Source organism: Branchiostoma lanceolatum, chromosome 2, assembly GCF_035083965.1.
Source record: "Branchiostoma lanceolatum isolate klBraLanc5 chromosome 2, klBraLanc5.hap2, whole genome shotgun sequence".
NCBI lineage: Eukaryota > Metazoa > Chordata > Leptocardii > Amphioxiformes > Branchiostomatidae > Branchiostoma > Branchiostoma lanceolatum.
In genome coordinates, this window is record NC_089723.1 from 39,627,215 (window position 1) to 39,643,345 (window position 16,131).

At 43.6% G+C, this 16,131-nt stretch overlaps 1 protein-coding gene across 2 annotated transcripts in view; it reads left to right on the forward strand.

The window, feature by feature from the left end:
* The window catches only part of LOC136429014 (ras-specific guanine nucleotide-releasing factor 1-like), a 68,677-nt gene that overhangs the window by 14,403 nt on the left and 38,143 nt on the right, over positions 1-16,131 (forward strand). For both annotated transcript variants that reach the window (XM_066418896.1, XM_066418897.1), the window contains exons 2-3: positions 15,393-15,499; positions 15,808-15,955. In XM_066418896.1, coding sequence (XP_066274993.1) covers positions 15,393-15,499; positions 15,808-15,955 — 255 coding nt within the window. The remainder of the gene's footprint in view (positions 1-15,392; positions 15,500-15,807; positions 15,956-16,131) is intronic.

The following is a 16,131-nucleotide window of genomic DNA, read 5'->3' on the forward strand; positions in this document are numbered from 1 at the left end:
AAACGCTTCATGTTTCAATGCAGCATATTTCTGATCGATAGATTTGAATCCTGGACCTGACCGTGGTTGGGTTCAATTTCCGACCCTTTAGAAAACATACCTCTGGTCCATCTTCCGTTTTTGTTATAATCATATCTTCCCCCGAGCAGGCGGTCCCAATGGTTAAGACATCCAGCCCAATCTCCTCGAGCCCGAAGTGAACTGAAGCGAGAACCGGCTCGCGAGACCGACGAAGGCAGATCGATAGAAGAACAGCCGAAAGGGATAACTCAAGATGCAAATATGGTAGATCAAACAAAAGATAAGACCGGGCTTCGTCTTTCTGCAAGATCGCAGTTTTTCTGAACTAGCCGCCTTGGCGAAGGGGGAACAATTAATTCTGTCTGATGGATTTCTGTGGTTCCACTGTTGGCGTTACTTGTACTACTGGTGTAATACAAGCTGCGTAAGACCAGACTGTAAGGTTTTATCCACTCGCACCGGAACGGGCCCCTGCTCTTTTCCTTAAGTGTGATGTGTTCTTTAAGTTTCAACTTCAAGGTGTGGCTCTCTTTCAGCTTTCTGCTCCAGCTTCACGTCCCATCCGAGAGGATGTCCATATCGGGTGCTTTTCCAAAGGGCACAATATTTTGTTTTTGTTTGTTTTTGTTTGTATTGCATACCCGGTAAACCGCACCAAGGCGTAACACACCAGGTTTGTACTGAAGAGTACAAGCTGCATATCCGGACAGATTTATATGATCCACACACACCGGGAAGGACCCCCTACTCTTTTCGATAAGTGTGTTGGGTTCTTTAACGTGCTCGAGGTGTGGCTCTCCTCAAACACGGGACCTCCATTTAACGTCCTATCCGAGGGACGCCCCTACCGAAGCTAGGTACTCATTCACCTGAGTAAAGTGGGGAAAGTCGTGTAAAGTGCCTTTCCAAAGGGCACAACGTCACCGGGACAAATCAGGGAACCCCGGATTCGAACCCGGTATCTCTGGGTTATGAGGCCAAACACCCTGCCACTGCGCCACCGCGACGCCTACGATATTTGGTCCTGCTATGGATTCGAATACAACCCTAGTCAACAACCCTACCCACAAGACCCCGTTACCACCATACGTGCCCACGAGCTGTTATTCATCAGATTTTAAAACATTTTCCTGTCAGATACAGATGGAAACATTCAAGAGACTTTAGATTCTAAGTCAACAACCCTACCTTCAAGATCACCTTGCCACTATACGTACCTACGAGCTATTCTTCACCAAACGTTAAAACGTCTACCTGTCGGATACAGATGGAAACATTCCTAAAACGTGCATCAAACCATTTGTCATCCAGCTCCTTGTCTGTTTCCCCTTCTCAGTGCAGCCTCACATCAGGTGATTTATCGGGTTGCAGCAGGCAGACGGCGATTCTGTGGCAACAACGGGCCTTTGAGATTCATTGTGCTCCGTCAAAGTAAAGTTCATAGATCTAAATCACGTTGGCGTTTGAAGTGATGCATGTGTTTCAATATCCCTACCTTATATGCAAGAAATATGAAAGCCTTTCTGTTTCTGACGGCATGAAAACAACTTTATTTCTTGTTTTGCTTTGTAAACTTTTGTGTACATTTTTGGCAAAACGGGCCTTTTTTTAGTGTTCCGTCGAAGTAAAGTTCATGAATCTAAATCAACCAGCAAACCTTGGCGGTCGGTTTGAAGCAAAGTAATGTTTCCGCAATGTGTGCGCCATGCTTTAAAAAAAACTTCTCAGATTTTTAAGAAGGAAAATCAAACCTTTGATTCATCTAAAACCTTTTGTCTCTGGCACATGAAAACAATTTCATACCTTATTTTCAGTATAACATGTTCCTTTTCAACAGTACTATGCCACATCGTATGCAGTTATTGCTGCAGAAATGAATTTGCATGTTGTACTATATAGGTATTTGTTTTAGCCTTTATTTATTCATATATATCTGAAATTAGCCTACTGGGCACTTTTCATTAAGGGCATGAGAGAGAAGGTAAGGGTCAGACAAAATATGATTAAGGTACAGGTCACACCATTGACGTCCTAACGTATCAATAAACATATAGTCCTAATTAATTCGCAAATATACATCCTTACACATATATAGCATTTTAAAATTCTGCGTTTAACTTACGCCTAAGCTATAAGTTTGGGCAGTGCACCCGAACAAACCCCTTACAGTGGCCTTAGCAATCTCTGTCGTCCCTTCTGGCTTCAGAGGGCACTCAATCGTATCAGACTCGCGGGTTCAGACGGCGAGGCTGTGCCTTTGATAGCCTTTCTACGGTTCCCATGCGCTGACTCGGCAACGGTGGGATATTCGGTCACAGATAGTCCATCAAGTCTATTTCTCACAGACAGAAGTACCAATGTTGCGCTGTAACTGCAGGGCTTCCTGTCGGCAACTTGCTGAGCAAGCGAATCTTGTAGATTTAGACGGCGAGAATATTCCTTTGATGGCCTTTCTATGATTCTAATGCGTTGACATGTTAGCGGTGGTGGTGGGGGGGGGGGGGGGGTGGTCACATTAAGTCCATCAGGGGGGAGGTCTATTTTCACAGACAATGTTGTGTTCCTGCAGGACTGCTTGTGGTCAATTGCTGAGTAAAATTTACTATGTTATTATGGTCAGATTGCCTTTGATAGCCATTTCGCGGTTCTCATGCGCTGACACGGCAACGGTGGGAGATTTTGTCACAGATAGTCTATCAGCAATCAATCAATCATTCGCAGGCATCAGTGTCTGATGCATGGCGGCTGCAGACATGCATAGGGCTCGCCAGGCTGGTCTGCTCTCGGCATAGGCCAGATATCTGGCATAGACCCTCCAGTCGGTTCTGGTGATTCCCAGTCCCTGGAGCGTGTTGAAGATCTGGTCTTCCCATCTTCCTATCAGCGGAGAAGTCTATTTCCCACGAACGTGTCCCCGCGTATGGCATCATTTCCGTGTCAAAATATCGATGTCGGTGTACCGAGTAGGTGTACTGCAGGGTTACTTGTGGTCATCTTGATGAACAGGCGAAACTTCAAGGTTCCTTTGTCTGATATCCTTTCCGCTGTTCTTCTGCGCTAACGCGGCAGCCAGGGAAGATTTGGTCAGAGATCAAAGACAGAAATACCCTCTAGAGCACTTAATGGTGATGATGATGAAGTACCAATGTTGCGTTACTATAGGGCTACTTGTGAGCAGACGAAACTTGCAGTTGAGGCTATGACTTTCATGGCCATCCCATGGTTTTTGATTCAGTCACGTATAGTCAAACAGCGGGAAGTCAATTTTCCACGTACGTGTCCCTGTGTAACAGGGCTGATTGTTGTGAACTTGCTGAGCAGGCCAAAATTCGCCGAGGTCTGCGAAATGTAATGTTGTGTTTCGGGTTCGTTCGTTCAGACTCTTGTAGTGCCTAGTGGCACATAGGGCAGCAAGTTTCCTTGCTGTGTCAGTAGCAGTGTGTATTTTTACAGGGAGGGGTGGCTAACTCATTTCCCTAAACGTTCGCGAGGCTGGTGGGGATTCTTTTTTTAGATTCCGGCCGAATTAATCCAACAAATACAGTCCAACAATTGGGAAAATAAATGCTTCAGGACATTGTCGTTTTCAACATCACGGTGCAATTATACAGAATTACAAGTATGTCAATAAACTGAGCAAAGACGTACATATTTGCTACGTACATATGTTCTTCGACATTGTTGGAAAACGACTATACAACATCCAGATGTCAAAATCAAAATCTTGTGTCCTTTTGCCAGCAGTCGATAGCCTCTAAAAGGCTCCAGAGGCGTCTGAAAAGAGTAGAAATTGGTCAAATAGACAGAAGAACCATACAAGAGGAGTTAGTCTGCTATAGGGGTACAGTTTGGCGCTCAAGGATGGCATATTGGACCATCTCTCCGAAGCAGACTCCCATAGCGTACTATTCACTCTATTTTTGGCCAATTTCTACTAGCCATCCGCGGAGCCTGGTAGAGGCTAGGCGGTCGAACCCAAAAGAAAGAATAGGGTCGACAAGTTTTTTCCTATGGTTGGTTGGGGAACCGGAAACACAATACTTCATCCTAAGCCGGAGACATATTTAGAATAGTACTATTGATTTTATTTGGATTCAACATTACTCACGGTTTGTAACAAAAATGAATAAATAAAATGAAATAAATAAAACTGCATTTGTCTCAATCAGAGGGATTTGATTAAGTTGGAGTAGCTTGTGTTTTAGTGAAACGTGTCGCTTGGCGTTTTACACTATTCAGAGCCGATTGCTTATTCATGGGATGTCCATCTAGCTCAACTCGTAGCATCTTCACAGTTGAGCTGAAAATGGGTCTGAAAATGTGAAACATTCATACATACAGTTGAGCTCCTTGTTCCAATTGATTGGTGACTTGGATACTCGTGTTTAATCCTGGGAAGGGCATCTCGGTTGGAGCCCCACCCGTAGTTAATAAGTCACTTTAAATGGTGGCCCCGTGTTAGCACCCTCATTAAATCAGGACCCCTATCGCTCCACGTTACATCGCTCGCGAAAGGGGCCCTGATAAAAACCGACGCCAGACATGGTTCTAAGTGTAATTATTCATGAGCGAGTGTCGGCGACGTCACCAGAACCATGTATTGCGTCGGTTTTTATCAGGGCCCCTTTCGCGAGCGATGTAACGTGGAGCGATAGGGGTCCTGATTTAATGAGGGTGCGTGTTCGAAGAGGTGACTCGAGCACGCTCAGGGGGAAGGACCTCCCTATAAACATATACCCTGCTGTTGAAACCCTTCTGTCCTTTGTGCAACTAGGCACTGCAAGGGTTTGAACGAACTTATTCATACTTACTTAAAGGAGGAATGTGGCAGTTTGCCATATCGAATGCTGTCACGCGTACCTTATGTTCTGTCTAGATATGCCACGTAGACATTATTGTAATACTTATTCAGAGAGCTTGAAGCAAAGAACCCATTAGAATGTCAGAATGCTTTCGTTTATCTACATCCGCGTAATACTATTTCATCCAAGTTCACAGAATAATGGCTGAACCTGCGTTTGCTGCCTTTGGCGTTCTGGTCTTATTGCCGAGTTTGTGCCAAGTCACTGAGTAAAAAGACAAGTTTATTCAACAGACGTTTCGGTGACCGCCTTTCACCTTCTTTATGGCAATTCTGACTGCATACTTTGCATTGCAGCTATAGGTCGGCTGTATAAAACCCTTGGTTTTGTACAAAGCGTATTTCTATTTATTTATCTATTTTGATTTACCACATTTTTGTGGAAGGATTGACATAACAGGTGAACTATCACCTTTTCAAGATGTCATCCCAGACCGGACTGTAAGATTTGGACCATCGCACACCGGGGCATGCCCCTACTCTTTTTCGAAAGGTGTGGTGGGTTCTTTAACGTGCGCGGGGTGTTGCTCTCCCCAAACACGGGACCTCCATTTAACGTCCTATCCGAGGGACGTCCCTAACCCTAGATGAGCTAGGTACTCATTTACACCTGAGTGAAGTGAGGAAAGTCGTGTTAAGTGCCTTTCCCAAGGGCACAACGTCGGGGCGCAAGTTCGGACATGTCTCTGGGCACACCTGGGATTAGATCCCGGGACCCATTGTTTGACAGCCGCGTGCTCTACAGTTGCGCCACACGACGCCACTTCGCCACACGACGCCACTACGTTCCTCATAGTTATACGACAAGAACCTCAATCGATCAAATTATCTTGCCCGTATATGGGCATAGAGAACTCCATTATTTTGCGAACCAATTAACATCTAATACTTCTATGACACTCTTTGCTTTGCTTTCTACATGTTTGATGTAATATTAGACGTCCATCAGATTCGATTAGACTAAATCTAACATACTCCTGGACCCCATTCATAAAAACACAGCATGTACACACACACTCTAAACAATGACTTATAACTATAGAACAGCATACCAACTAGAACTACAAAACAAAGCTCGCCTTTGAACATAACAGTCAATGACAAGAGGTGCCTTGGCTAAAACTCGCACTTTGTTTCATGCAGCAGTGCGCGGGTCGTGGCGTCTGTTCTTAGAAAGTTCTGACGGAACTCCTCCCGGAGACGATTGCAACACACACATAGTATGACTTATAACTACAGATCAGCATACTGATTAGAACCACGTATACATAGTATCAAGTTTGCCTTTAAACATAACAGTCTACGACATATTTTGTATAAATGTGGCATGTCTGTAGTTATGGAAGTCCCGACAATGCACGAAGATTTGGCACCGCAACAGTATTTTCTCTCCTTGTTTTTCTCATGTTTGAACATAAGAGTCTAACACATAGCTTTAGTGGTCACTCGCGCTTTGTCTCATGCATCAGTGCGCCGGTCGGGGCAGCTGTTCTTAGAAAGTTCTGAGGGAATTCCTCCCGGAGACGATTAACCTGCTCCTCGGCTGACAGGTGCGTGGGCGAGATAAAGTCGGGAATGTGAACACGAGCCACAAACCGAACATCACGTTCGACGGAAAACATCCCTCAAGAAACCTAAGATGTCATTATTCTGAACGGATTGGTATATTATGTATGCAAAAACGACCGAAGCACAATTTTAGTGTGTACTGTTGGTGCACGTAGCTGCGGGACACATAATATTGCGAGGTAAACTCTTGTGCTTTGATATTGGATGAAATAACGTCTGGTATTCCCGTAATCTCCTCTACTGCTATCAGAGACTCGCTGCTCTCTTTCAACCGCTGCCTCGGAAACTCATGAAGGGGGGGACTGAGAGGTAGATACGGGGATATAGTCTTGTATGGGGGATGTCAAGCTGATTTCGAACGGTAGAGCGTTTCTGCAGTTACACTTTCACGGCGGGAATGTTATTGTCGGTCCAAGAAAGATGTCCTCGTGAGCTTTCCTTTGTTAAAGTGCACAGGTTGTACAGAAGGGCTGTGACAGACATTAGATGTACCATTTTACTTCATGGCCTTCAAGAACTCTTTTTGCATTTAAGACTGGTATTATCTTGGAACAGGACAACGATCTCCAAACGTCCATTTTATTGCATCGTGGTATATTTGCTGTATTTCCTGCATACCAAATAGCACTTATAAGCTACAGTATAATTCACATCTCGAATTCTTTCTAGAGCAGCAAACTCTTTTTGTTGTGTGTAATATTTGAATATTTGTCAAAACATATTTCAGTCATATTTTATAATAAAGCGATTCAGCAAAAAATAGTTATTGCATGACGAGTGATTTATTCATCTAGGCATGTAAGCTATACATTGCCGCTGCCGATGGAAATATCTGTTACTTGATGTATCCATAAATCTAGCATGCTGTTGCAATGTTTGTGTCACTTCATGTATCTAAAAACATAGCATGTTGCTACAATGTTTAACACTTACTGTGATAGATAAGTAGGTAACTATGAAGTTTATGTTAAGTTATTTCTGTTGTATCCTGATTTGTTATGATTTGTCATGTTACGTAGGGCTCCCTTGGAAATCAGTTACCATGCTAACTGAAGGGACTACCCTAAAGATTGATAAATAAATAAATAAATAAATAAACTGCAGATTATCTGGTTTGTGTCATCCTTTTAACAGCATCAACTAAAGTTGGAATATGATATCCCTTATAACTGGAGGTCGCTATACGGCATCCATATAACATATCCCACTGGCTTTCCACAAATCTACGATAACTTTGAAGGGCCAGGCTTTCAGACGCTCCTCCAAGTGTTTCCTTGATTGTTTGATTCCGAGTTTCATAATAGCCGATATCCGCACTTGTCTTGGGAGTCTGAGGCGACACGCTGGCGTCCGTACCGGCGCGACGGAGACCTGGGAACACGGAAATGGCCTCTCCGTTTAATATTCGCCGCTTCAGCATTGCAAAGAGTGAGTAGGAATCGAAAGTGTGTTTGGCCTTAGGAGGTTACACCAATGGTTTGCTGTCTGAAACGTCTGACTGTTACACAATTTTATCCACTTGTTTGAACAAATATTTTTGGCTTCACTTATCTTATTACCTGGATGTCTAACCTTCATCAAAATACCAGTGGTTATACACGGTACTGAAAGCGTAACAGTAATCAAGAACTGGCTTCTCCATTTCTTGTGGCCACGTCAGTATGAAAGGCATTCGTGGGAACTGAAAGTGTTTTATTTTTTAAAATTTGCTCAGTTTGATGAGGTACGAGTATGGAATGTAGCTATCCATAGTTCTGAAAGCATAGGTGTTGTTAAGAGTTAGTCTCTCCGTACACTACGCGTCTTGTAACGTCAGCATGGCAAGACGCCCGCAGTAACGTAAAGTATGTTTAACCCTATGAGGTAACAACACCAGTATGGAATGTAGCTATCCATAGTGCTAAAACCGATGCTATTTTGTAGAATCGGCCTCTCTGTATACTGTACGCCGCGTCAGCATTGCAAAAAATTAGTAAGAACGGGAAGCATGTTTCATCCTACGTAACACCAGTTTGGGTTGTGACTATCCATGGTTCTAAGAGCATAGCTGTTATTAAGAACTGGCTTCTTCGTATTCTATACGCCACATCATAGCGAAAAGTCCGAATGAACGAATAGTGTGTTTCACCCCATGAGGTAGCACCAGTTCGTACGGTTGCTATCAACGGTGCTGAAAGCATAGCTATTAAGAATTGGCAATCTCATAGATTCCTGGCATGGTTGCAAAAAGCTTTCAATGAATGTCTAGAGCATAGAGAAAGTGTGTTTAGCCCATGAGGCTAGGAAATATAAAATGTTGGCCTCTTTACTCTTCTGAAAGCATAGCATGGCTTCCTTACAGATTTCTGGGATGGATGCAAAAAGCTTTTGAGGAATGTGTCTCGTACAGTACAGTACAGGAAATTCCATTGCTTGCCAGTCGACCCCTCAAACGACCCTGTAAGTCACTGCCTTATTTCGTAACAACGTTATAGTTGAAACATGTCTCTTGGGTAGAAGCTGTTACATGAAGGGAGGAATGACATAGACATTTTCTATCATGTCATGAAAAGTGCACAACACAGGTCATACCTGATATAGTCTATAAGATAAAGGCAGCTGAGAAAAATATAGATCGAAGTCACCCGATTTTCAAATTAGATACGCAAAGTCACATGTTGCACCGGACAACAAATTAAATTTCTGTATTCACAACCAGGAAGCAGATAGACATCGAAGATTTTTGTGATCGTCTGTCACCTTCCTCAGGGCAATATTGACTTCTCCAGGGCAGTAATGACCAGTCAATCTTGCCCTAAGGAAGGTGATAAACAGGCATTAACTTAATGTTTGTCTACAAAACGTTGTTACCCAGAGACTTAACGACCTGATGGAACTGCTCAGGGATGCTGCACGTATCGGTTGAGCCACAGGTCCACAGTGTACTGTGACATTTGACAATAAATAAATAAATAAAGGTCCACAATATGTGACTGATCATCATCATCATCATCATTATCATCATCATCATCATCATCATCATCATCATCGTCATCATCATCATCATCATCATCAAACGGTTTGTTGTTAACAACAAGAGACTAGCCATGGGCTGAATTATGCCCTGTTGTACAAAGAGAGCACCAGCGCATTAAAACAAGTTTAAATTCTTAATTGTATATGAGGATTAGAATAAACATGAACGTTATACAGGAGATTTAGCATATTTTTATTACGTAATAGAGCAAATACATATTTTGGTTTACACGTGGATGGAAACATGGTATTTAACATAAAACATTACATACAGCTTATTTCGTGTGGTCATCTTTTTTCCTTCTGTTTAACATTGTTACGTTGTGTCATGTACGGTATGCCGCTTCGTCTGTACGTTCAGGGCTGGGTCTGACATAGTCTACTGTAATTGTAATTCTTCGCGTGGTTTTAATTTCGCAGCAGGGAGAAAATGGAGTGTTCGCGGCGGTCTTAAGTTTGCGTTTCAGACAAAAGTAGACAAGATGGTAGGAGAGCAAAATTTCGCGGTGGTCCTAACTTCGCGGTGAAGAACTTACCGTAAAAAACGCGAACATAAAACCGCCACAAACATTTCTGCATTTACAGTATTCGATTACTGGGACGTGTGGTGACTGCCAGTATGTGGTGTCAATCGATAAACAGCGTAAGTCAACAATTCAGCAATCACCACGTAATCGGGAAGGCGTCTCAGCGTTATTGGAATTACCATCTGTCCACCGCCGCAAACTCAATTACACCCGTGATGAGGGAATCGGCCTGCAAGTTGTTGACATCGGCTTGGGTGGAGTTTTTTTAACAATAAATTGCTGACGTTGTGCTCTTTTCGACAAGCACAATGAACATAGACCATGGCTTAACATTCCATAATATAAGGTGGCACCACCAGTTTGGGATGTGGCCATTTATGGTACTGAAAGTATTGCTGTTATTACGAATTGGCATCTAGATACATAAACACAAGTTATCATAGCAAGATTTTTGTGGGAACAAATAGTGTGCTTCACCCTCCATATGATGTAACACCAGTGAAGAATGTGGCTATCCCCGGTTCTGAAAGCATAGCTGCTATAACGAATTGGCCTTCTCATAGATTCCTGGCATTTTCTACCAATGAACTGCTGATGTTGCGCTGACTGAGGAAGTAGGGAAAGAAAATCGACCCAGTTTTGCTCACTGAAGAGCTAATTTTCCACTGGTCGTGACAGAGAAGACAGATGCTATGTTCAGAATTTACAGGTTCATCGTACCGGAGAAATTCTCCTAGCTCTTTTCGACAAGCATAATGAACAGTGGACCACAGCTTAACGTCCCGTCCTAAGGACTACAACCCTTTCCGGTAGCGTGCATATCGGGTGAGCGACACATCCGGGATCGAACTCGCGGCTTCTAGTTCTAGAGGCAAGGTCGCTAACCATCGGACTACTCACGCTAGTAGTTAGTTCTATGTATGATCAATGTTTGATGAAGTTTGATACTGTCGTTCAACACAAGCAAATGTAGCTCCCCTCCTTTTGCTTGTGTTGAAGTGAAGTATCAAATTTCATAACGGGATGTACCAACGTAGAGGAGCTTTTATGCGGACAACAATATTTGTTAACTTTCTGCTTGCTTTCGAAGTTATATATGGTATGATCTAAGTTATATATGGTATGATCGAAGTTATATATGGTATGATCACACGCACACGCGTGCCCGTCTTGCCGAAGGAAAGTGTATGACTTCTGAAATAGCGTGCGGTTGCATCAAGCATTAATAATTTGCGATGAATTAGATACTTCAGAATATTATTCAGTTCCATAGGGATTCAGGTCCAAACACGGTTTATTGTACGGATCATCATCATTTCCTCGTATGTGAATTTCTAATTTCAATGTTAATGTAGATTTATGAACAGACATAGAAAATCTCAGAAGCATCATAGTTAAAACCTGGCTGCTTAAGCTAGAAAATGTAACATTTTTAGGTTGCTCACATACTTGCGAAGAACAGAACATTGCCACAGTCAGATAAAAAGCGACACATTTCTGCCACTTGCCCAGCTTGCAATTTCTTTTTCAACGGATGGGAGCCCGTTGGTACAAAGCTCAACGTTTTTTTCATGAGAGACACGAGAGACATGGTACTTAGTTTGAAAGTTTATCTGTGTTGGTAGAAATCATTCGGAGACATGTTTTAACTGTAATTTCCAACACGAAATTGGACAGTTCCCTGACAAAGACTGGTGTTGTACAGTTGAAAATGTTGGTAAGTCCAATTTTGTGTGTGTTGGAAGTTACAGTTAAAACTCAAGAGAAACAAGGTACGTTTTCTCTTGACAAATCTGAAGCGATAACGCAAAGTGGAGCAGACGTCTGTAAAAATGCAACTCGGCAGTTCTCTCACATGTTGGAAAGGCTCTGCATCGATCCGGTTCAACGGAGAGGAAAGGCTTGAGAGGCGGAGGCGCCGATTACTATTCTCCCTTTACTTCTCTATTAGCTCTCAGGGTCACAAGTTGTGAAAGTAAGAGGTGCCGAGAGATCCTCTTGAAAGATACCGAGCCTCTTCTTGTAATGGGCGGATGCGTTTGTTTCGTGGATGCCTTTCGGCAGTCTTCGAGAAAATACAACACTATACTGGTTCATTGAAAATGTGTCTGCGTGTCGTTCTGAAGAAAACAAATTACCCACATGTAGAGGATTTTGTACCCGATAGCTAACTGGAAACTATGCCAATGATAAGATACAGAGCCTCTTTATGTAATGGACGTATGTGCTGGTTTCGTAGATGCTTTTCTATAGTCTTTAAGAGTCTCTTTGAGAAAATATAAAACTATACTGGTATAGGGAAATGGAAGAAGACTGTCTGAATGTCGCTCGGAGGAAAACAAAGTACCCACATGTCGAGAATATCATACCTGATAGCTAACTGGAAACTGTGGTAATGAATATAAACAGTTCACTCGACTTGTGATGTTAGATTGAATATACAGGAGAACAGGAATGGCTCAAGGGAGCACTCACTCTTTGGAGTGGACAATACCCGGGGGTGATAGTTCATTGCTACGTATCTAGACGTCTGCTAGTTTGTTGTAGTCAATCATGTAAATGTATTAATGTATTTTATTTAATCGGGAAACTGCTTGTTCCTCACAGTTATGACACATATAAACACAGGTTTGTGAGATGTGCAGCACAACTGAATATGAGGATGATATTTGTGTTGAAGTTGACGCATTTTCGTGTTGATAACACTAACCAAATGGACAGTGTGCTAATGAATATGAACAGTTCACTCGACATTTGATGTTAGCGCTGTTAGATTCAATATACAGGGATACAGTTAAGGATTGAACAAGACCCTGGGATAATGATAATAAGTGGCTACACGTCTAGAGGTCTGAAAGTCTATTTGAGTCGATCAGGAGAACATGCGTGGCTCGATTGAACCTTAGATCGTTGGAAAATTGCCTGTCCTTCACAGTTATGACACAGTTATGATCACATGATTGTGGGAAGTGCTGCACAACTGCTTATGAGGATAATGTTCGTGTTTAAGTTACCGGACTTTCGGGTAAACAACATTACACAGCGTATTAACCTGGTGTCGCCGGCTTCACGCCGCTCCGAGTCCCCAGCCGTGTGAGGCAGCATCTCCATTACTGGCGTAAAAGGTTTGTCACCGCGGCATGTACGGAAAGCTGCCTGACGCGGCAAGGGTTACTTTAGCCAGTAGCGCTCGCATACTCCGCAGTCTAGGACCGAACTACAGTCTCCAAGATTCCCCTAACTCATCCTGACAGAGCCCGACGTAGCATAGACCGGAGATTGTAGAAAGGTTGGCACATTTTGTGTACACTTCATCCGCATTCAATAATTCAGAGCAAGCTGTTAGTTTTCCCAGTAGATCCAAGCGAGGCTCGGTGCAGCAAAGCGCAATTAGAGGCAGTCGGGAGACAGAGACGGGAACGATGCATTCACACTGTGTTCAATATCTCTACAGTGTGGTTAGCTTAAAGGAATGCCTTGCAATTGTTTAAACACGGTCTTCCTCAGGACATTCGGTTACTCTGGCGCAAATGACGAGTCAGCGTTGATTGGAAGTTGATATAGGCATCATCGTCCCGGTGCAATGGAGGTTGATGGTCCTTGATGTAGATAGCTTCTCTCAGTCCCCACACAAAAAAAATCCTGTTCAGTGTTCAGTATGTACTGACACTGCTAAGGGAAACAGGGTGTCCTGAGGATTCGAAGCGGACGTGCTGAAGGACGGGGGTCGAAACCGACTTCGGACCACCTTTGACCCCGCACCTTTCACCCACGTCACACTTCTCGTAGGTCACGTGTTCTGGGCAATCGGGTATTTAATCCAGAGGACTGGTCGAACATTTGATGTGACCGCTCTTGTTGATTGGGGCATAATGTTATGAACCAATGCAGATTGATGTTTGCGCTAGTATTGTGAAGTATTTTATTCAAAAGTTCTTTGTCATCTTGTGACAATGCAACCAAATTTTCTAGTAACTTGTTGCTGGAGCTCAAGGAAGAGACCGGATTGCCATTGCTGTAATAGTTTATCCCACAGTAAACGCTAGTTATTTGTAACGTTTTATACTGACTTTCAACCCTATGCGCTGTAACATAAACTGTTCACCCATTAGCGCAAACGGCCTCCCAGCTCTGTTGCAGCTACATTAACGGTAAAACGGGTGATCCGGGGAGACCCATGGAGCACCGTTAAATCAGATTTATCGCGGCTCTACCGACAGGCGCATTGTTCAGCTCTCAGCCGGTACCTGGAGCTATCGCAGCCCGTATGAGGCGCGACCCCGTGCCCTAACCCTCCCCCACACATGGAGCAACATCAGCTGGTACCTGGAGCTATAACAGTGACCCATGCCCTTATCCTCTCCTCCACATTCATCAGCATCAGCTGGTACATTGGCTATCAAGGTCCACACGTATCACAACCCCGTGCCCTGGCCCTCTCTCACACATTTATCAGCAACAGCCGGCACCTGGAGCTGTAACAGTGACCCCATGCCCTAACCATCCCCTAAACATGTATCAGCATCAGCCTGTGCCTTCAGCTACAAAGGCCCGTACGTAGCTTGACCCCGTGCTCTAACTCTCTCCCACACATGTATCAACAACAACTGGTTCCCAGGGCCATAACAATGACCTCAGCCCTAACCCTCCCCTACACATGTATCATCCGGCCCAACACGGAGTTCCAGCCGCTAAACAAGTCAAAGGTCCTCCGTTCCTCCACCCGTAAAACCTTTCGCACTTTATCTGGTCTTGTATTACGTAAGGAACGTACTGGAAACGTTGCGTGCTTTTGGAGCCAAAAGTCAATGTTTGTTGCATAAATGTTGCATAAAAGTCTGTCACATAACTTGCTCAATGAAAACTCCCATAAACATAAAACACATCAGAAAAACAGCAATAATTTTCATCAGACCGACTGATTCATTTATTCTGATGCTTGTTTACCTTATATCCACCTGCAAACCTATCGTGCACGGCCTCTACTTATGTTTACATTCACGTTTTTGCTCTGTTTTTTCTTCGTCTCCAAACATAAGGTCAATTGCCAGGACCAGACGGCAGTAACCATGGTCACTAGTAAAGTAGAAGACACCCTGTGGTGTTCGATTACATTATGCAGCAAGTGGTAGGGCAGAGCTGGAGGGGCCGGTCACCATATGCATGAATGTGTTTGAGTAAGAGTAAACATTATGTATTTGCTTGCAAACGTTATACGTTTCTGTCCTGACTTTCCTGTCCGTCTTGCTGCAATGTAGGAAGTGACAGGGCACAGCTGGAGGGAATGTGTTTGGGTCAGAATAAACAGAGCAGTAGTTTGTTATGCTAGCCGTGTGAAGGTAAACATTATGTATTTGGTTGCAAATGTTTCTGTTCTGACTTTCCCTCCCGTCTTGCAGCACCTGTTCTCCATCAGCTACAGGCAGGAGGGGCAGCGGCAGTACGACCTGCGGGCTGACACCGAGCCGGACCGGGAGTCCTGGGTCATGGCCATCAACAGGGCCAGGTGATAACACTTTCACTTGCATTTATTGGCTTCTTCAACGCAAACAGTTATCGTATATTATCGTGATCTCTACTCTGGTAGATTCTGCAAGATCGCAATCTCTACCCTGACAAATAGAGCAACGACATACGTACATACCCAATGGTAGTTCATAGATTAAAACTGAGATCAAAAAGACTCGATCAGATCTGTTTATTTCTTACAGTTATCTGTTTCGTGCATCTGACTAAAACTATATAACCTACTAATCAATCAATCAATCAATCGATCGATCGATAAATACACCAAACAATCAATCCCTCCCCCAGTTACCAGGTGCTGTCGCAGCAGCGAGAGGAGCTGGAGCAGAAGTACCTGCACCTGCTGCAGATCGTGGAGAGCGAGAAGACGGCCAAGTGGCAGCTCATGCAGCAGTGCGAAGAGCAGAGTCTGGAAATCAGACGACTTAAGCGGGAGGTGAGAAAGACACTAGCTCCATTCAGAGCTGTTGAAAACACAAACTACTCGATACATATCCGTATGAATAGCTCCACCAGGTTGTACATCAGTGAATGAAAAGGCTTTTTGTACACAAACAAGTGTTTTATTCAACCGGTCTTTTAGTAACCATCCTCAGCAAAATTCTGACTGGT